Genomic DNA, 21,252 nt, shown 5'->3' on the forward strand with positions numbered 1-21,252 from the left:
CTCATGCTTTATCATATCAATTTATTCTGACATAATCTAAAAGTTTTCCAGAATATTTTGTAGTACAGACATGAGCTTAAGCCCAAAATTGATAGATTTGACCTTTTTGTTAGTAATAAATAACGTATTTGTAGAGCTTCTGAACATAAAAACAATTTGTGAAATACAAACACAAAAAAAGGTTTTATTGTTTTTTACCTACCTATATTATTAAGGTTATTTTCTTTAGCAAACTAAATAGAGCTAATCATCTGAAAATATTTTTTTTCAATTCTTATTCACTTTCCTCAAGTTTATAAAGCTATTTATTAAATATTAAGTGCATATTTCTATTGTAAGTAAAGAACTAACAGACTTTTGTGTTTGAAATTGTGTGTTAGTCTACAATCACTTGTGGAGATGAAAGACTGTCATTTTTTGCTCCAGGTTGTGTAACGCCTCCTTTATCCTCTGCAGGTCAGTACTCCGGTGAACCCGTTGACGTTCCTCAGAACCACAAGCGAGCCGTGTGCGATCTCACAGTCGCTGATCGATTGGCTCTTTACGATCACGTGGTCAGCGCCCTCGGCCAGCAGAAGGAAGGCAGCAAAGACGATCTCTACGTAGATTTGGTGTCCAAACTCCAGAAAGGTGGAGTCACTTTTTTACAGAGAACTTCTCTTAACTGTCAATTTTATTTTGTAACATGTTTTAAAAAGGAGTTTTTTTAAACACAAATGTGTGATTTTGTTGTATTTGCAGATGATGAACAAAATGAGCCAAAGAGTCACCTGGAGCTCATAGCAGAGATGAGGGACTACAAGCGGCGGCGTCAGTCCTACCGAGCCAAGAATGTTCACATCACCAAGAAGTCCTACACTGAGGTAAAACAACCAAATACGTCACACTCTCACTTCCTTTAGGGTCCCTTCACTGCATTTGGGTTTTACTTTTTTAAAGACTTGCTGCTTAATTTCCAGCCTTTTTTCTTATGGGACACGATGAGTTTTGACACCTAAAGACCCTCTCAGATTCAAAATTGGGTTTTTTAACATGTTCTTATGAAATATTTGTGTTATGCTGGAGAACATTTTTACAGAAAATTAAGCTTAAAATTGTATTTTTGAGTATTTATTTATTCAAGTCATTATGAATCAGGAGCAACTCAGAGAATTTCTAATGAACTTTTGCTGCTCTGCAGAAACTATGTCCTAGAAAACAACACAGGATATTTTTTTAATTTTATCTAGAAATGGCTTAATCACAATTAAAATACCACTGGAAACACTTTTACAATAGATCACAAGATAGTCGGAGTGGGACTTTAAATATCTAACACAATGGAAATCAAGGAACGACTTGGTACTCGGACTTCTCACATTGCTGTTTAACTCAAAATTAAAATTTCAGTAGTTCAAGTTGTTATTTTTGGAAATGCTGCACACTTTAAATGGAGGATTTTAAATTAAAGTCCCATTAGTCGTCACACACATATGTGTGAAATTTGTTCTCCTCATGGTGAGCTGCAGACACAGCTGCGCTCGGGACCCATATAACCCCCCAATTCAACCCTTTAATGCTGAGTCTCAAGCAGAGAGGGTCTTTGGTTTGACTCAGCCTGGAATTGAACTCTCGGCCTTCCAGTTTTAGGGTGGACGCTCTACCACAAGACCACTGAGCTGGTGCATTTTATTTAACAAGTACAACAGTGCACGGTGAAAACAACCTCAGCGCTCTGCTGTGATGCTCTTCTGCTTCAGAATGACTCTAGCTCCCCCTGGTGGCTGTAAACAAATACTGAACGATTGAAAACAAACCACAAAAGTTATAAAATAAACTAGAGATTTAAACAAGGGGGCGTGTCTAATTGATTCAAAATGTAAATATGGTACAGCAGCTGCAGTCTCTCATCAGTGATTACATCGCCTATTGATGAACCTGCTTCTCTCTGGTCAGATCCTTGTGACCGACCTCTCTTTGATCCCTACAGGTGATCAGAGAAGTGATCAATGTCCATTCAGAGGAACTGGCCCGTCAGTGGAAAGAGGAAGAAGAGGAGCCACAGAGATCTGAGCCCTCCTCCCACAGGTACACGTCCCTCATGTTCATGTCCTTCATGTTTTGGTTGATTAGGACTTAACCGCTGTGGGCGACTAAAGCTGGGTTACTTTGCATTTCAGCCGGCGGTTGGATAGAAGGCGGTCGGCATCCGCAGAGTCCCGTCACTCACACGGAAGACGTCATCGCAGCCGGGAGAGAAGTCACGACAAGGACAGCAAGAAGAAGAAAAAGAAAAAGAAGGAGAGGTGTGGCGGAAGTCGAGACGTTCCCGCCCAAATGGCAACATTTTTAAACAAATGTTTCTTTTTAGTATCTCTTGGATTTTAAATGTCACTTTTGATGAATCTCAACAGGGATTCCCGCTCTCCAGAGGATCATCATCATCATCACGACCAGAAGAAGAAGAAGAAAAAGAAGAAAGATGACAGAGAGAAAGAAAAGTGCTGAACTGTGTCATTCAGATCAAATTAAACTTTATTCTGATCAGATGTAACATGTGACTTCATTTCAAGTTGACAGGGTGAAGTGATGTAAACTGTAATAAAGCTTTTGGAATAAACATCAGAAAACATGTTGATTCTTTTGTAAAAAGACATTCTAAAGCACTTTTCATTATCAGTTTGATATCAAATGGACTAAATCTGCTCATTTTTAACAATATTTTTGCGTTTTTGAATCTCTACAAACTGAAGAATGTTTTACAGAAGTGTTATAACCAACAGACATGGGGTCAAAGGTCCTCTTTACTCTGTTTCAGTACAACAAAAAATTCTGCAGGAAATATTCTTGAACTGCAATAAGAACATCTTATACATTGAAATTTGCTTTTTACTTAATTCTGAAGGTCCTGTTTGACTTCTCTGCTCAACATTTCAATCAGCATATTGTTTTTATTTATTTATTTTACAAATTTGTTACTTTTTTGTGTTAAAACATGAACAAAAGTGAGTTTTTTGCGGATTTTGTCTCCACTAATGCTGGATTCTGGAGCAAAAATGTCTCACCCTGTTGAGAGGTGAGCATGGAGGGCAGATGGGAGCAAAAAGATGGAGTGGATCTGTTTGGATCCTGGGAACCTGAGGGATCCCGGGCAGGCAGACAGGAAGAGAATCATCGCAGTGAAGATGCTGTGACCGCTCAGGGAACGTTGAATTAGCCTGAGCGAATGCTTATCTGTGATTTTAGAGCTTCCTGATCAGAAAAGACTGCAGCATCATGGGAACCTCCAGTCCCAAGGTAAGACGGCAGCAGAAAATGCATTTTATTTAATGGAAAAAGTTTAAAAAATTGAGTTAAAGTTTGTTTTTGATTGAATTACTTTTTGTCTGCCATTTTTTTTTTCCAGAGAACTTTTTAGAGTCTTTGCTAAACCAAAGTTTAATTTTTGGAATATCCAAATTGAGTTTTCAAATGAAAAAAAGCACGTTTTTTGCATTCAATGTTTCAAGCTTTTAAGCCATAAAAAGTTAAAAATGTTTTTGCGTTTTCCCATCATACATTCGTCAACAAAAAGAAACCATTAAATGTACCAATTCTGGCTTTTCCCCAAATATAAGCATCCTAAGTTTTGCACTTAAGATAATTTAAGCAGCATTTTGAGATTTTACAGCTCACAATCTAAGTCCAATAACTACAAATGTGTATATTAGCAGCCTATTATATTAAAAAGTACATTTAATTACTGAGGTGATTTAGAAATGAAGTTGAAACCACAAGTTTCAAAGGTCTGGCACTTGAATGTTGTCGGATATTTGATTATTTAACCACTTTATTGAACTCCTAGTTTATTCAAAACTCAAAATTTGCTAATAAACTGAAGTTTGCAATTTAAATATTTTAGTTCTTCAAAGTGTTTCCGACAAGTTCTTGGTCATACTTGTGCTGGTGGTCACAGCTGAGGTCTGGTCCTCCTCGACCATCAGACCGCTAGTCTGGTGCCAGCTGAACTCTGCAGGTTTTTGCTCGGTTGGTGTCCAGTACGGCTTCAGGAATGTGGGACAAGTTTGAGAAGAGCTGTGCGGTTTTTACCCTGACAAAGGAACCTCAGTCTTTTGACTTCTCACCCAAACACCACGACCATCGGGGCTTTTAGAGCTTCAGCAGCATTTCTGAAGCTCTTGATGAGTTCTGCACTGAGGTCAGAGGGTTCATCAGTGGAAGTGGTTGATACTTACTTTTTATTTCAGATTGTTGTAGCATTTCAAAGCAAAAACGTCTAATAAATTCACATTTATTAAATTCTTTTTTTAGAAAACAGTACAAACAAGAAGAAATGAGAAAAAAAAATGAAATGGAAAAGCATCTAAAACACACAAACACATGTTTAAATTTAAATCTTTGTGAAAATAAACATCTAAACACGCTAGAAGATGCAATTATTTTGATTTTATGCTCTTTTTATGGAGCACTTTGTGATTCTTTCTGTAAAACGTGCTGCAAAAATAAAGATATTCTATTTTCTTTTGGTTTATTTTTAATTTGATAACTCACATTTTTCAGGAAGAGAGCTTTTTATAATGTTAGCTAAATTAAAATTATTTTTTTGAATGTCTAAATGATTATTTTTCAACAAAAAGAGCCTATTTTCTTTGTTTCCATGTTTCAAACGGTTAAACTTGTGTTTTTAAGCTATAAAAATATTCATAATACTTTTGTGTTTTCAAATCATATCCACCAAATGCACCAAATGTGGCTTTTTTCTAAACATTATACTTTTTTTTTTGAACTTTTTCTTCTAAAATAATTTAGAATAAACTATTTTAAGAAAAAAAGTATTTAAATTATTAAAGGTAAGTTTTCAAAGGTGAATGACCTTGAATCTAATTCATGAATTACTCATAAGTTTACAGTTTTTAAAACAGAAGTTGTAATTGAAATGCTTTTAAAAGAGACAAATAGCAAAAATATCCGTCGGCTCAATAGGAATATTTTCCAAAACATTTGCTGGAGCTGGTCTGTTTTTATTTCTCCACCTGATTTCTGGGTCCTTTTCATTTTTACAAAGTCTTGCATATTAAATCGAGGCTGTTTGCTGCAGGCGTGGAACCTCTCAGGGCTCCTCGTGTTCCTGCTGTGTGTGGTCGCTTCTCTCTGCCAGGACGAATACTCTGGATACCCATCAGGTACAAAAAGGTTTTTCCTCTTTGGTTTAAACTAAAGTGGATGAAAACTGATTAAAGCAAATTAAATCCTGCCAGAAGACACAACAGATAAATATATTTGAGATTTTTTCCTCCAAAAGTGAAGAAAATCCAAAATTTCCTGAACTGAATTTTTTACAATATTAAAATATTCAAGAACCTTTTTCTTCCTCCAATCACATGATCGATTGATGGAGTGCTTTTTAATTCCTTTCATTTTCTGTCACAACTGAATTCCACATTTTAAAATTATATTAATTGAATTAGATTACAAGTTTCTTATGTTATCTGCAGGTGAGAAGATCTATGAAGACTCTCTTCCAGTTGACCAGTACAGTCAGTCACCAGATGAGGAGGACTACGACCGCACTGGAGTCACCATGATCACGGAGGAGGTCTTTCCAATCGCCTCCACCACCGAGTCCCACTACGCCAAGGAGGACACCGAGACCATGCAGGTGGGCAGCAGCAAGAGGTTTCATGTTCAAATAATTAAGATGTGTTTAAAAAAAGCATAAATCTGATGCAAGACCATTTAATCCATGACTAAAAGTAACAAAATAAAACATTGGAAAGTGTTTAAAGAAACTTTGGGTTCTCCAGGTTGTTCTGTCCTGGTCAGGCAGCATGATTTTCACAAAAGAGTCTAAAAACCAGCTTCATTCTGATGATGTCAATAAAGTGAAATAATCAAAATTAAGGTTTTTGTCACCAGTTGAAGACAAACAACCTTTGACTTTAAATTTGACATGAATGAGAGTTTTCTAATCTTGTCCCTTGTCGGATGCTGTTGTCCTTGTTCAGGTGCCGTACCGTCCTGCAGGCCCGGACACCGACTCCTTAGAGGAGTCTGGAGAGGATGCTGCGCTCGGGGAGGAGGGCCCGACAGAGTGCGACTGTGAACCTGGGGGGCCCGGGTTTGCTGGTTTTGCGGGACCAAAAGTATAAAACCATGATTTCATTTAATTAGAAGCCTATAAATCTATGGGAATTTGTCTCTTTTATCCAAAATAAAGGACTATAAACTGGATTTTTTGTAGGAATGGCATCATCTGCAAATGTATGTAGTTCATATTTTTTAAAGCTGATGATGTTGAAAACTCTTTTAATGAATGTCAGTTAATGCTTCCTCTATCAAACCTACTGGATTCTCAAGTTGACAAACCAAAATACAATACATTAACCTTTCAAAATAAAAGCACACCAAAACTTTTTTTTTTCATTCTAAAATTTCCTGTTTTTTTCTGTCTAAGTTGCAGAAACATTTTTTTTTCTTGAAAATAGTTTACCAATTTTTTTATAGTTTCTGTTGTTTATTTAGGGGTCAAGAGGTCTTCAAGGGCAAACTGGTCAGCCTGGAATTCAAGGCAGAGAGGTTAAGAAGCCTGCATGCTTATAATCACGAAAGAACAAGAGCATGTCTGCACAAATGTACTTTTAATTGTGATTTTGTGCAAATGTGTTCAGGGTTATAAGGGAACCAAAGGAGTTGTGGGAAAAAGAGGAGACACTGGACCAGTGGTGAGTAAATTCCAATGCAATTGAGACAATAAAAGTAACAATCATGAGAACTTCTATTGGTTTGTGTTACACAAAAATAGTCTACCAGGAAAGAAATAAACACAATTTAAGTGAAGAGATTCAAAATTCATGAACAGCTGCTTGATTAAATATGATAAATATCTGAGGGAACCTCTTAGAGGAAGATCTTTGCAAACTTGAAAGAAAAAAAGTGAGAGGACATGTTTTTTTTGGGGCATAAATTTCTAGTTTTAAAAATACTGCAGAATTAACAAAGAATTAAATCTCAGGGGGATGCTGGACCTGAAGGAGAAGAAGGAGCTTCTGGTTTCTCTGGAGGGATGGTGAGTTCACCACTAAAAAACAAATCTGATATTTAAAAGCTTCAGGCATAACTTAAAACACAATAATTACTTTCATCAATTTTTTTTTGACTTTTTGTAAAAATATTAATTTTGATGGATTGTTCCAGGGAGAACCTGGACTGCAGGGTGACCCCGGCGAGAGTGGAGAGCTCGGTCTGAAGGTAAAAAATGCACAAAAAAAATTGAAATTAAATGAGCTTTCAGTTAACATTTACAGAAACAACCCAAAAGCTGTAGCTGTTAAATTTTCCATCTTATGTATTAAAAAATAAAACACATTTTTGATTTAATACAAACATTTCTGCACATTATTTCATTTTTTATTGTATTTATCTGAGAATTAATCTAAATGGCTAACAGAAATTGTCATATTAGTCATCTTACAGGTAATTTCTCTAACTTTACAGTATTTATAAATAGCTTAGTTGTCTCTGATTTCAAACCTGGTTGTGTTGCATTGTTCTGATCAACCGTCTTTCTGCATGCAGGGCGACATCGGCATACAGGGACCCCGCGGCGGAGTCGGCGGTCCTGGTGAGACTGTAAGAAAACACCTTCTTATCTTTCTGACTGTGCTGGAAAATGTCTACCTCAAGTTTTTAAACTTGACTTTACAAATGAAAAGAAGTAACATTTAGTGAGGCCATTATTTGCATTTAAGCATAACATCACCAATGTCTTCCTGTACAAAAGTTGAGTATGATATGAAGTTTGATTTCTTTCTAAAAGTTTTTAATAAACACCTATAATTCAAAGTAATATGCAATTCTCAATTGACAATTCAATTTGCAATTTGAAACTTGAATATCAGACATTAAAAAAAGTTAAATAAAAACTAAACTAATTGCAAATTGAATTGTCACAGGTGATATAAATGCTTCATAGATCCGGTAGGTTTTTCTGTTTTGCATTACAGCATCATTTTTGATCCAAATCAAACATTTATATTTGGATTTAAAAATGACGTGTCCAAATAAGCGGAATGAAAAGCACCTTTAAGGTCATGACGGTGTTTATACACAGTTGAAAAAACTCCCATGCTTCCCTTCACCTCATGCCGCCCTGCTGCCCTCAATGTTATCATCAAACAGGTGGAGGAAGAGTTTGGGGTTTTACAAACCAACAGCATGGCTCTAAATTCACTTTCACCTGCTGAGCCACTCTACTCAATGTTTTGTAGAAGCAGCATGTTAAACCAAAACAAATATATCTTGGTTAAAACTAAAGACGCCACTAAATTTTCACACATATATTTACATTTGGTTCAATCTAAATGTATTTTTAATTCATTTATGATGTTTCCATTGTATTTGTTAAGAAAAACCTGATCTTTATTAGTTTAACATTTAATCACAATTTTGTTTTTTTAACAATTTTTGTCTTTTTTAGGGTTCCATTGGTGATCAAGGACCTGCAGGACCCAGAGGAGGTAAAGGTATCAAGGTATTTTTGTTTTATTTTTCTAGTTCATTAGAAAACTGGTTAGAAGAGCACTGAATAGACTCATAGACGTTTTTGTCACATCTTTGCAGGGGTCTCGTGGTGAACAGGGTAAACATGGTATTCAGGGAAAAGATGGACTAAAGGTAAAAAGATGAAACATGAACCCTGAATGTGATAGTATTGAAACTATCTTCATGTAAATCCACTATTTATGGGAATTTTGGGATTTTAATTGATTTCTAACATTGATTTCTCGCTAACCAGCACATCACCTCCCTGTAACCCCCTGTCTTTCTCCTCAGGGTCAGATAGGAGCTCCAGGGTTTCCAGGGGACATTGGAGAAAGAGGATACACTGTAAGACATCAGTCATTGAGTCAACCTTTAAAATTTAACTTTTTTCCCCAAAATCTCAAGAAGATTTAAAAAAAAATCTTGTGCCAATTAGGAAATATTTATCCTCTGGTGCATTAATTATGGAAGCCATTGTCAATATATTTTAAGAGTTTTTAACTCTTCTCGGGACATGAAAAAAGTTCAACTTTTTCTTCTCAAAAATATATTTTTTCCCCTTAAAAGGGTACAAATATTTCCAATCCAGAGCACCTCAATAAACAGTAAATACATTGCATTTTCTAAAATATACTGGGTGATGCATCAGTTTCATTGGATACGTTTAATCCAAATTTCTTACATATTTTATCTTTTTATTTCATTTTTTATACTAGTGAGGCTTTTTCAGCATCGAAAAATTGGCATAGCATGCCAAGAGTAGTCATCAGGAGTGGCTGTTTATTTTATTTTATTTTATTTTATTTTAGTTTAGTTTATTTAGGGGTGGTTGTTTCAGTTGCAGTTACACAAACTGACCACTGAATGGAAGTCAATGGTCTGTGGCAGCAGAGGCCACTCCACTGACTGTTATAAAGTGCAACATAAAAAAACCAAAAACCACTGCATTAAAGGGAGAAGTACTTTTTTAGCAGCTGTCCACTGTCACGACCGCTGTGCATCAGAGGGTTCACTTTGTTTCCACAAATAAAGCAGCAATAAAATGAAGTGAAACCCCTTTTTCTACCTCATGTCGCCTCGCTGCCCCAAAAGAAAAATGCCCCGCTTGTTCCATGACACCGTGTGATGTCAGATTTATGCCAAAAGGACTTGTTCCTTTTCTGCTTTCCATTTCCACTCATGACGAAATAAGCATGTGACGCCTCGTTTTACGTGCTGGTCCACACTTCCTCATCAAGTTTTTTTTCCATCTATGCTGAAACTTCTCTTAAAGAGACTAAATATGTTTTGATTCTCTTTTACCCAAAACTGACAAAGAACTTGAATTATTCTTCTCATTTTTTAATAATCTGTTTAAAGTTATTTCTCTGTGTTGTCCTCAGGGATATCCGGGACAGCCAGGGAGGATCGGACCAAGTGGACCCAAGGTACAAAATCACATTAAAATGTTTCTGTGACCCCCCCATTTTACAGCCTTCAAGGTTGGAGAAACAGTACAATTGTGAGAAATGTCATGCTTAATCATTTTATTACTTTTGAAGTGAGTTTTTAGTTTCCCCCATGATGCAATCTCAGAGAAAACTTAAGTTATTTGGACATTTTTGGTTTGTCCCATGTTCAAAATAAACCCAACCAAGGACAGTTTCACTAAAACAAAATCCAACAAAGATTGCAAATTTTGGATTAACAGCACACATAATTGAGATGATTTGGTGTTTCAATAGATCGTTAAGTTTCTTGGATGGAAAATTTCAGGTGTGTGACCTAAAATTTGTATTAAATGCATAACATTTTAATTCAAAACCAACTGTTTTCTTGTTCACTTTGGGCCAATTTTTTACTCTGTGGTAAATATGGGAAATCTGATGTTAAATGGATGGAGTATCAGTTCTTCTGCTCACCAGGAACCAGAGGAGTAATACCTAAAACTCAACGAGTTCAGACATGATAGCAGGAACTTTAACAATTAACTTAAATAATGAACCCAGAAGCAAAGGAAAGTCAAAAAAGTGTGTCAAAATGAATAACCCGACAAGGGGAAAACACAAACTAAAACATAGAAAAGAACCAAGAAGATGTGACTGAAAACAAAGCAGACTAAAGGGCAAGAAAGCCACAGTTGAAAGACCCTTGGAGTACCAAGAAGATTGAGTCACTTTTGGGCTGACTGGTCTTAAAGTTGTAAACATCTTAACAGAGTAATGAAATGATTTCACCCTTCAAGCGAGAAAATTCTCATATTATCACATGAATGTGTTTCACAATTGCACATATTTGCATCTCTTGAGTCACATTTGATGATTAAAAAAAAAAACAACAAAAAAAAACAGGGAGGTACTCTAATCATTTTATCATTTCAATAGTTTCAAAGTGTCAAGTTCAATTCTTGTCTTTAAATAACAAGTTAAACAAACTGTAATTAGGAAGTTTAATGCTACAGGAGGTCAGGCTTTCTGGTGGATATCTTTAATGAAATAAACCTAAACAAAATGTACTAAAATATCAGATAACAAAACCCAAAACAATACATGTTGTTGGAGGCAATGAGGACAAAAGTTCTGAAAATGATCAGCAGGAAACCAGCAGCTTATATGATGCTATGGGGTAATCAATTAAATCAGAAACAGCTGAGTGAGCGGACTTTTGAGTCTGAACTCGTTTAAAAATTACAAAAACATTACCAACATTGTACTAAAGTTCACAGACATGTTTTAGGACTGTTTTATTTATCAATATCACAACAAAAAATATTGATTGTGCTCTTTCCTACTCAATCCAATTTTTTAAAAATAAAATTATTTTGTTTTTTAGCAAAGCAAAGGACACAAATCTAAAAATACTTCATTATAGCTTTAAAAAAATTACACATAAAACCTTGTTGAAGTCTTTTTCATCATCCTGTCTCTTACTTGGAATTTTCAAATAAGTGAAGTCAATTTAATCATTGGAAACCTCATCAAGTTGACTTAAAATGATATTTATGAAGTTCCATCTGTGTCAGTGTTTTGTTATCTGAGAGTAACTCTATATCTATGACTTTATTTTCCTGCTGTTAAGCCCTCAAGCGGTGAAAGTGATTCACCTCCTCTTTATCAGGACATTCCATAAAATTTAGATAAGCATGAAAGGCTGATCTGTATATGAGACATCCGGGGATCTCCAGCGTAGTAAAATAATCTCCAGTTTTGTTGTGGCACGCTGAGTAAGCATCTAAAATATGCATGATAAACTTGATCTTTAAACTATTTTTGTGAGAAGCAAAACTAAAAAAAAAGTTTCTGGATCTAAAAATACATTTTTCAGAATTTGATGTTGCTATAATTAGAATTCTTATGCAACTTTATGCAGGACTTTTGGGACTGTAAGTTGAAAATAAAAAGGTAAAAGTTGTGACTTTGTGTCGATGTTTGAGGATACACAACTACTCTGTAGGAAGTGAAGTTAAAAGTTTACTGCAGCATTTAAACACAGAGGGGTTATTGTATTTATCAGTTCAAGCAACACAAGTACATTTTTGTAAGCCACTTCTTTTGTGTATATATTTTATTCCATACATAAATAACCTCTCTTTACTCAGTGTGATCTTGTTCTGAGTGGTTAGCGAGAAGTCCCTGGTTTGAATCCCGACTGGGACCTTTGTTTATTGAGTTTTATGTTCTCCCTGTGCATGTGTGGGTTTTCCCCTTTTTCCCTCCCAGAGTCAAAAACACGCTTGACATGTTGATTGGCATCTCTAAAATCCCCCTAGGTGTGCACGTGAGGGTGTCTCTTCCCTGTAACGGACTGGTCAGCTCTTCAGTAGCTGGGATAGGCTCCAGCAACCCCGGTACCTCAAAAGTGATACAGCAGGTTTTGAAGAAGGATGGATGAAGGGAGTTTGTTATATAAAAAGAAAGTGATAGAGTATTTCACTGTCTGCTCTGTGGGTCATAGTGAAGAGTGAAACTGAAAGTAAACTCATGCATAATCCATGAAAAACAGGCTTGGTTACTGGCAAGGAATTTCCCCAACACTCCACAGTGATCTATCTGCTTGTTTTCATCAATATGCAATCCTACTGGGTGAACTGCAATCAGCAACTATTGAATAAAATCCAACAGTTGGTAAATAAAAACAGAAAAAAAATGTTTATGGCTGTGTTAGTTTGTCTTTAACCTTTCTCTTTTAAAATGTAGCAACACAAAGTAATTCTGTGAATAATTAATCTTCAGTTGCTCCTTTTAAAAATCGTCTTTCAGTGAATTGTGCTGCCATACACAAAAAAAGAAATAAAATTTCAATAGAATGATCCTCATCTAGCAAAAAAAAAACTTGACTGAAAATATAAAGGCTTTCTTACTAGCATCTTTCCTCCTCTGTTTTTATTTCAGGGCACCAAAGGTCATGGTGGTCTTCCAGGTAGCGACGGAGAACCTGGAGAAGATGTGAGAAGATCAGACTTAAAGCGAATATTTGATATTATGTTTTAGTTTTTATGTTTCTCTCTGTTCATGCTGTTTTCCTCTTCAGGGGCCTGTAGGAGTCATTGGGTTCATGGGGGACCCCGGTCCGTTTGGTGTCAAGGTGAGGATGTTTAAATGTACTTTTTCTGACACCTTCACTTTCTCTTCTGTTTAAAGATGTGATGAAATGTTGTTTTATGGACAGGAAAATAGAAACTTGTGATCAACTGAGGAAGTCTGAATCAAATGAGGCTCAAAATAAGCATTTTAAGAGAAATCCCTCTGAGCCCGTGAATTGAAAGTCACAGCAGAGATCCCCCCACTTGAAAGTTTTTGTAAAGTTTGAAAGGTTTTTGAAAATATTTTTCAGGGAAATTCTAGATGTTTTTCAAGTTCTTGTTTTCATTTTCTGCTATGTTTTCTATGAGTCACATTGATTTCTATAGAAATAAAGATGGAGGGATAAGATGAAATGTCTCATTTGTTTGTACAAAGCCAAAGGGAATCATGGGAAATTTTCTGGCTTTCAGCAGCAATCATGATGCCATATCCTGTTCCTTATCTTGAATCATGTTAGAACTTGTTTTAAACATGATGCACTTATGTGTACTTATTCTCAATTATGAAAATTAAAAGTCTCCGTGTTTCAGTCATAAATATTTGTTTTAAAGCTATAATTCTATGAAGTTTTGTAGCATTAAAGCTGTTCATTTATTATTTACAGGGCAGCAAAGGCGATACTGGCATCAAAGGGCGCCGTGGGCGTCTGGGGAGAGCGGTGAGTGAGCCGATGAGTAATAACCAGTGACTCAAATGAAGAACTCTCGCCTTACAGTGAGGAGGTTTAAATCCCAGCTGGGACCTTTCTGTGAAGAGTTTGCATGTTCTCCCCCGTGTATGCGTGAAAAGTAGAAAAGAGATATTAATCTTCACTAGTGCGAAGCAGGTTTTCACACTGAGTGGAACGGCAATTTTTTGCTCACTGAACGCTACAAAGTTAATGATTGGTTTTAATTAAAATGTACAACACAGAGCCATCTTTCAACTTACCCCTTAACGACCCACTCTGATGAAAATATATTATTTTAACATATATTATATTATATTATTCATAATATTAACGTATTATTTAAGGAATTTTTCTGCTAATGGAGGACATCCATAAACAAAATTGAGCTTAAATTGGATTTCTGAGTATTTCTTTATTCAAATTCGTAGTTTTGACAGAAGCTACAATAAGCAGGCCACAAGCTTCCTGCTCTGCTCCATTCTGATGCATCCACTTGCAGACAAATAGATTCAAGAACGTCTTCGTTTTCCTCGTCTGAGCTGGTATCTGGCTCTAAACTGTATGGCTGAATAACCCCAGTATTGCTCGCCATTTTTATATTGCATTGCTAATGTTAGCTTAGAGTTTTGACTGGCTGTAAGCTAGTGGGAGAGCATATAAACAAAGGGATGATGGGAAGTGAGGGGCCAACTTTCCCACTGGCAACTCAGAGGTGAATTTCTGAAGAACTATGTCCTTGAAAGGACACTTTTTAAATTTTTGTGTTGACTAAAAATGATATAAATCCTAATTTAAAGATCACTGAATGATTTTACAATAGATCAAAAGATGATTAGAATGGGACAGAGAGATATAGTTAGTCCTTTCCATCAAACTCATTTTGACAGGTGACCTTTGACCTCCACATTCCAATGTGATGACGTAACAATTTGATATCGATATGATATAAAGTTTATATAAAGTTTATATCAAATTGATATCAAATTGTTACGTTATCACATTGGAATGTGGAGGTCAAAGGTCACCTGTCAAAATGAGTTTGATGGAAAGGACTAACTATATCTCTCTTGGGACTTTAAAGTTCACTGACATTTAAGACAGGTGTGTCTCTCGGCCAAAATACTTTTGTCATCAGTTTCTTTGACCTTTAAGGGTATCCCTCAGACATTGTGAAGGAAGTCACAGTCCAGTTAGCAGGAAGTGAAAGTCTGATTTGTTTCTCTTTTCTGATGAAGAGAACAAAAACGACTCTGTGACGAACTAAAAGTTAGTTCTGGTTTTTAAAATAGTACTCAAGAGTTCACAAATAAATGTCACCGTTGGGAAGTCAAAAAATATGTTTTTCTTTATCTATTTTTTGTAATTTTTTCACTTACAAACAAATAAGATAATATGTAAGGAAACTGAATTAGGAAGAAATTTTGAATTTTCCTGCCTTTTTACCCCAAAACTCAATCACAAATACAAATCTAAACCCCAAAAGCTGACTCTGGAAACCTGATGAACTCACAAAAGAACCTAAGCATAAACATCTATTGTGTTATCAGAGATGGAGCGACTTTTTTGCCCAAACTAAGCATTATCAGGCACAATTCTGCAGAAATGAGTCTTACAGTTTACAGAGAATTTTCTGTGTTTTTTGGTGAGTTTACTATGAATCTAAAAGGGGAAGAAATTCCCTCGAACATGTGACCATCAGAAGTTCCTCCCCCATGCTCTTTGCTCTGCAGCAGCATTTGGGATGTTTTGGCTTGATTGTGGTTTTAACCACACGCTGCCCTCGTAAGGGAATTTCCCTGATATAAAATACAAACACTTTAAATTACAACTCATAGAAAAAGGGAACTATTCCGTATCACGATTAAGAGAAGTGAACAACAGTGTTGTTGTTTTTAAATGCCATCTTTTAACAGATAACTGCTGGTGATAAAACATCTTCCATCTTTTAAATGCTTGATTTTGTTGTTGAATAAAAACAAGTCTTTTAAATTAGGTCGCGTGATTTCTGTTAAGTTTAGCTTTCGATTTCTGATGTTTCTGCTGAACCTGATGATGTTTGCTGCAATTGCACTGATAATCAGGCATTTTTTTAATTAGGAAAGAAATGGTTTCTTTTTTTATAAAAAGGATATTAAGACTCAAGAGTAAAATTATTGTGAAATCTTATCAACACTGTAACAACTGCATATAAGCTGCAGAGAGACAACAGCGAATAAACAGTTTTCTGAATTGATAGAGGAGAAAATATACCACATTTTTATTATTATATATAATTGTAGAGAAGATAAATAGTAAATATATGTTGGCGTTTTGGTTGAGTGTCTTAGTTTATCACACACAATCAAAAATGATGTGTATATGGAGCAAGGCTGTGGAACAGAACCAGATAAAACTTAAAGAAGTAATAGGTTAAAGGGGGGTTTAGTGTTGTCATAAATATGGGTAAGGGGGTGAAAATGTAAAGGCTTTTACTTCTTCTCACTCCTTTTCAGATATTTCTTGCATTTTTTTGTCCTATCTTTTCCTTTTAAAGTACAGTCTGAAATCAATATCATGGAGCCGAGGATCAGGACGTAAACCAGTTGTTTTAATAACCTTCTCTGCTGGATCAGTCCATTCAGTCTGCATGCACTCACACACAGTTCTATGTTTTCTGCTATTTCATATTCTTGTATAAGTTCTGGATAAAATAAAATAAAAATAGTTTAAGTTGTTCAATGTCATTTTACACACCAAATTAAAACGTGTCCGGATGTTTCTTTTTCTGCAACAGGGACCTCAAGGAGAAGCAGGAGATGCTGGTGTGCCTGGAAAACCAGGAGTGAAGGGTCTGCAGGGCCAGACGGTGTGTAAACACAAAGTCTACACAAAACAAATGAGATTGACAAATTCTACATGCAGACAAATTTACCAACAAATTAATTTCTGTTAGCAAATTAGTGCAAACAGTTCAATTTTAATTTATTTTTTGATGAAAGCAAACACTTTACACTGCTAAAATGGGAAAGGAATAAGGGTTAAATAAAATAAGGGCACAGTTTTTTTTTATGTATAGAGTTAAGGGTGTAGAGAGGATATTTTATGACGGTAACGTGTGACCTACAAAGCTTAAACTGGCCCAAAAATGACACAATGGGGCATAATTGTTTTGAAAATCCAAATTTACTTAGTTTAAAAGTTAATCATTCTGAATTTAGAATTTTTGAAGGAATTTTTGATATGAGGTTCTTCTTTTTGCTTCCTTTTTTAATGCGTTTGCTCATATTTTACTCATTTGAGACTACAGATATATTTATTTGACATGCAAGGTCGGATTAAAGATCAAATCTACTTTGGTTTAGGATGGAACACATTTTTGAAAGATTCTTTTGTCTTAGTGTCATGATGTGTAGTAGTAAAAGAACAAACAAAAGGAAGACACAATTAACAGAGAAACCCAACTTTCATTTATAGAATACGAGGAGACTGCAGATATGACACCCTGAATCACAAAATCAAAATGTACTTTTGTGCTCAAATCCATCTGTGTTTATATTTCTGTCCACCTATTTGTACATTTTACTGTCATAATTATAGTCCTAGAAACTGAACTGTACTATGATTTCTTTCTTTGCTCCAGGGTTCAAAAGGAGAAACAGGACCTGATGGAGAAAAGGTAAGCTCATGAAAAGCAAAAACAGTTAAAAAAGGAAATAAAATATTTCCACTAGAATTTGAACTCAGATGATTCAAAATTGATTTAAATAAAAAAAAAAATTACATTGTTGATCATGGTGAACTAAAAAAAAGCTTTTAGGCTGTAGTTTAAGTTGAAAGCACTGTAAGTGCTGATTTTTTTTTTCAGAAAAAGAACATTTTAGGGTTTATATGCCATGACTTTATTTTAAAAAAAGTGCTCAAAAATATCTCATAAAAAGACCATAGACATATTTCAAAGCTGGAACTTTTTTGCACCAAATTTCATTATTTCATTTTGTAGTTTTTGTCTAATTGATTTGGATTTGAGTTTCTATAAAATTGCTAAACATTTGTTAGTAACATTTATCTGTTGCGATTCATTGTGCTTTTAACAGCATGTTTTAATCAGTTACAAATCTACATAATCAAAAAGATGAAAATATATCAATCATGTTGAGACATGCTGCTGTCAAACTCTACCCATGAAAGTGAAAGTCGGTGTATAGTTTCGGTTTTGTACAAAAAACCCCAAAGATAATCTGTGATTTCTTGTTGTTGTACTTACACAATGATAATAGTGTATTATTGTAAAGTCCGTTGTTGCAGACAAACTACTGTCAACTTCCTCTTTCATCATCTGTTGTTGTTTTACAGGGTGCAGCAGGAAAGAAGGGGATTAAAGGAGAAAAGGGGCAGAAGGTAGTTTTGATTATTGCTTAAACATTCTTCTGCTTCCATTCACAGAACTCTATCAGTTTTGATTTGCTCACCTGCTGGAATTTACCTGACATTACTTTACTTTTTTTTCCCGTCAGAACGCTGCAGGTGGTCGTGGAGACAAAGGACAGGTGATGGAGTGGTTTGCATACACTTTGCATTTGCTGTTATGCACATTTAGGGAGATTTGTGAACAGAATGCAGGTCTTTACATGTTTACTACTAAAAACAAACTGTAAACTTTAGTTTTGTAATGAAAAGTGAAAGAAATCTTAAAAGAATAGTTTGGACCTGAAGAATTATTTGCAATATTATAAAGACAAATAATTTGCATCATTAGCAATTACTTAAAACTATATTACCAGTATATGGCGTAAAAATGATAAATTTACTGCATTTTTCATAAAAAGACATTCTAACAGAATGGGGTTATTACAAACTAAAAAGAGAATCAATCTTCAGAAAATTTTATTTATTTATTTGCTACAAAAACACTTTGGTTAAAATAAAAAAAACTATAAATAACAAATAAAAAAGTGCAGGAATCATATAATTAGACAGTTTTTTTAAACTTCTATTTGTTCTTGCTACCCAGCGAGGTCCAAAAGGCGCACTCGGACGTGCTGGAGTCCCGGGCCCGGTTGGCCCACCAGGAGTACCAGGGTCCAGAGGAGAGCAAGGTCCAATCGGTGATCCAGGTGTTGTAGGCCGAGCTGGACCAAAAGGAGCTCCAGGACCAGTCGTGAGCAACATCTGCTGATGTTTGGACTGATCTTAAACCAACACACTTCATTTAGTGTCACTGGTTCTGAAGTTAGCTCAACAGATGACACAGTCCCATTATTTTTTAATGCCCCCCCTTTAACCTGTAGTAACATTTGCTTAATGTGTTAAAACGGTTTTAAAATTTAGGGAAAAACAAAAGTATCAGGTGGTTTTTCTTTCATCTTGTGCCTAAAATAACCTTCGGTTCTTCTGAGAATCTAAGATGAGGTTCCTGTGTACGCTGCAGGGTCCTGGTTTGACCGATGAGCAGGTTCTGCAGCTCTGCAGAGGAGTGGTTACAGCCCAGCTCGCCCAGTATGCCCAGTCAATCCGAGCCAAATGCTCTCAGGGCTGTCCCGTCAACAACCGAACTCTCATTGGGCCCCCAGGAGCCCCAGGACCTCTTGGAGCCCCAGGAAAAGCTGTAAGTTGCATCTGGATACACACCAACAATAATGAGAAAGACTGTAGGCTCTTTTTACCAAACACTGATTTGTTAATGTTATATTTGGCTTAACTTTATACTGTATTTCTATTTGTATTTAGTATATTGTCTATGTCCTGTTTCAGTCTTATTTATAATTTCTTCCAATTAAAATCTCTTTTATGTCTATAATAGTGTCACCCTGCCAAGGGACTGCAGATGGAAATTAGCCTTGAAGCCGACATATATACATTTTTTTCATGTTCATTAATATGTATTAATATGATTTCTTAATAAATAAATGTTCACATTTATGTCTGTAAATATAATTAATCATATCATAAAGATTTTCTTCACATAATCAGGTATTATAAAAAGCAAAATTAATGAAAATAAATATTGAAAACTATTAAATTATTGAGAAAACATTGTAAAATATAAAATAGGCTTGCACATTAATAAGCATAAAAGATGATAAATCAAGGCGGAGTTGCACAAATCACACAATAACCTGAGCTGATGGGGCTCAATGAATTAATTAGCTTTTACTAATTTTACAAACTTGGAGCCTGTGAGAATGAATCTGAATAATCAAGACTCTCTTGTGTCTATTTTTAAGGGTAAAGCTGGAAAAGCAGGAGCGAAGGGAGGCAGAGGTGCTCAAGGTGACAGAGGGCTGGAGGGACAGGAGGGGGCTCAGGGTGCAAGAGGTAAAAATCTTTTTTGTTCTTAAATTCTCCAAATTTAACCATAATTGTTGAAATGATCTTTCAAAAAAGTGCAAATATCAATAAAACACATAACTTTGATGCATGAACATAATAGCTGTTAAATGAATTATTTTAGCTAAACTGGAAATTTATGGTCAAAACTTGATTAAAGCAAAAACTGCAGTTTTGTATCTAAATTTAATAATTGATGCTCCGACACCCAATGGGCTTTATGGTGGTATTTTATGGCGTTTTATGTGGTTGTGACCTGCATTGTTAGGCTTTGTTGTAAGTGTATTTTCTTTGTAAGGTGCTATATATTTAAATAAACTTTGCTTGGGCTCAACAGGTCCAAAGGGACCTAAAGGCAATGCTGGAGATCCAGGTAAAGGCCTGCGAGGACTAGACGGGCCGCAGGGACTCCAAGGTTTGATTATTTAAACACTTTCTACATGAATTCCTTAATACTTTGCCAGCAAAACATTTTTTGAACAGTTTAGGTCTAATTTTTATACATTTATTTTTAAGGTTGTGAAAGTCTGAATTTATATGATTTTTATATTAAATTGTGAATATTTAAAACAACCTTTTCCAGGTTTGCCGGGTTACCCAGCAGAACCCAAGAATGGCATGGAGGGCCGCCGCGGCCCTCAAGGCTTCCCCGGTCCAGTGGGTCAGCAAGGAATGATGGGAATTCCAGGTGTGCCGGGATTTTGTGAAGCCAGAGACTGCAGCATCTACGCACCTGTGATGCGCAAAGAGCAGGGTCTGGTTAAAGGACCCACCAGCACAAAGATCTGAACCTGAATGAATGTCACCAAGTTTGTTTGATACTTGATACTCTGTTACTTGTTTGAACCCAGTTTGATAATTATTCCATGTGGTTATGCTAACAGAAATCTGGATTTAAGTGAGAATAAGAATATTTGTGGCACAGACACCAAACTGGAAAAGCATTTCCTTCAAGCAGAAAAAAAGATTCATGTGAACTCCAAAATTGTGTTGTTATAAATGAATAAAATCTTTGTTTTTTTTACAAGAAAAAATTTGGAAAAAAAATCTGCATAACCTGAATTCATTTTTTTAATTATTCATTTAAAGATATAGTATGCTGTGTAAATATTGTGTAAAAAATAAATCTGAAAACATGTACTGATCTATATAAAAACTTCTCAAATAAACTAATGTTTTTTTTACCCGAGTCTC

General features: G+C 35.5%; 2 protein-coding genes across 2 annotated transcripts in view; both read left to right on the forward strand.

The window, feature by feature from the left end:
- snrnp48 (small nuclear ribonucleoprotein 48 (U11/U12)) overlaps window positions 1-2,617 on the forward strand; it is a 5,030-nt gene extending 2,413 nt beyond the window's left edge. Inside the window, exons 5-9 of the mRNA XM_024266869.2 lie at window positions 457-630; window positions 742-863; window positions 1,970-2,067; window positions 2,160-2,285; window positions 2,394-2,617. Of these exons, the coding sequence (XP_024122637.1) occupies window positions 457-630; window positions 742-863; window positions 1,970-2,067; window positions 2,160-2,285; window positions 2,394-2,487 (614 nt within the window). The 3' untranslated portion in view covers window positions 2,488-2,617. The remainder of the gene's footprint in view (window positions 1-456; window positions 631-741; window positions 864-1,969; window positions 2,068-2,159; window positions 2,286-2,393) is intronic.
- Window positions 2,618-5,482: 2,865 nt separating this feature from the next.
- Window positions 5,483-21,246, forward strand: zgc:113232 (uncharacterized protein LOC541546 homolog; the record flags this gene model as incomplete). The annotated part of the gene is given in 23 exon segments (XM_024267969.2): window positions 5,483-5,638; window positions 5,985-6,122; window positions 6,502-6,555; window positions 6,648-6,701; window positions 6,992-7,045; window positions 7,174-7,227; window positions 7,555-7,608; window positions 8,456-8,509; window positions 8,599-8,652; window positions 8,812-8,865; window positions 9,903-9,947; window positions 12,891-12,944; window positions 13,030-13,083; window positions 13,687-13,740; window positions 16,526-16,597; window positions 17,372-17,407; window positions 18,085-18,129; window positions 18,246-18,278; window positions 18,743-18,889; window positions 19,160-19,336; window positions 19,956-20,046; window positions 20,396-20,473; window positions 20,642-21,246. Coding segments are annotated over 23 exon segments (1,818 nt in total), but the record flags the coding sequence as incomplete, so codon positions are not given.
- Between the last annotated feature and the right edge of the window lie 6 nt (window positions 21,247-21,252).

The sequence above is a fragment of the Oryzias melastigma genome, linkage group LG16, assembly GCF_002922805.2.
Source record: "Oryzias melastigma strain HK-1 linkage group LG16, ASM292280v2, whole genome shotgun sequence".
In the NCBI taxonomy this organism is placed as follows: domain Eukaryota; kingdom Metazoa; phylum Chordata; class Actinopteri; order Beloniformes; family Adrianichthyidae; genus Oryzias; species Oryzias melastigma.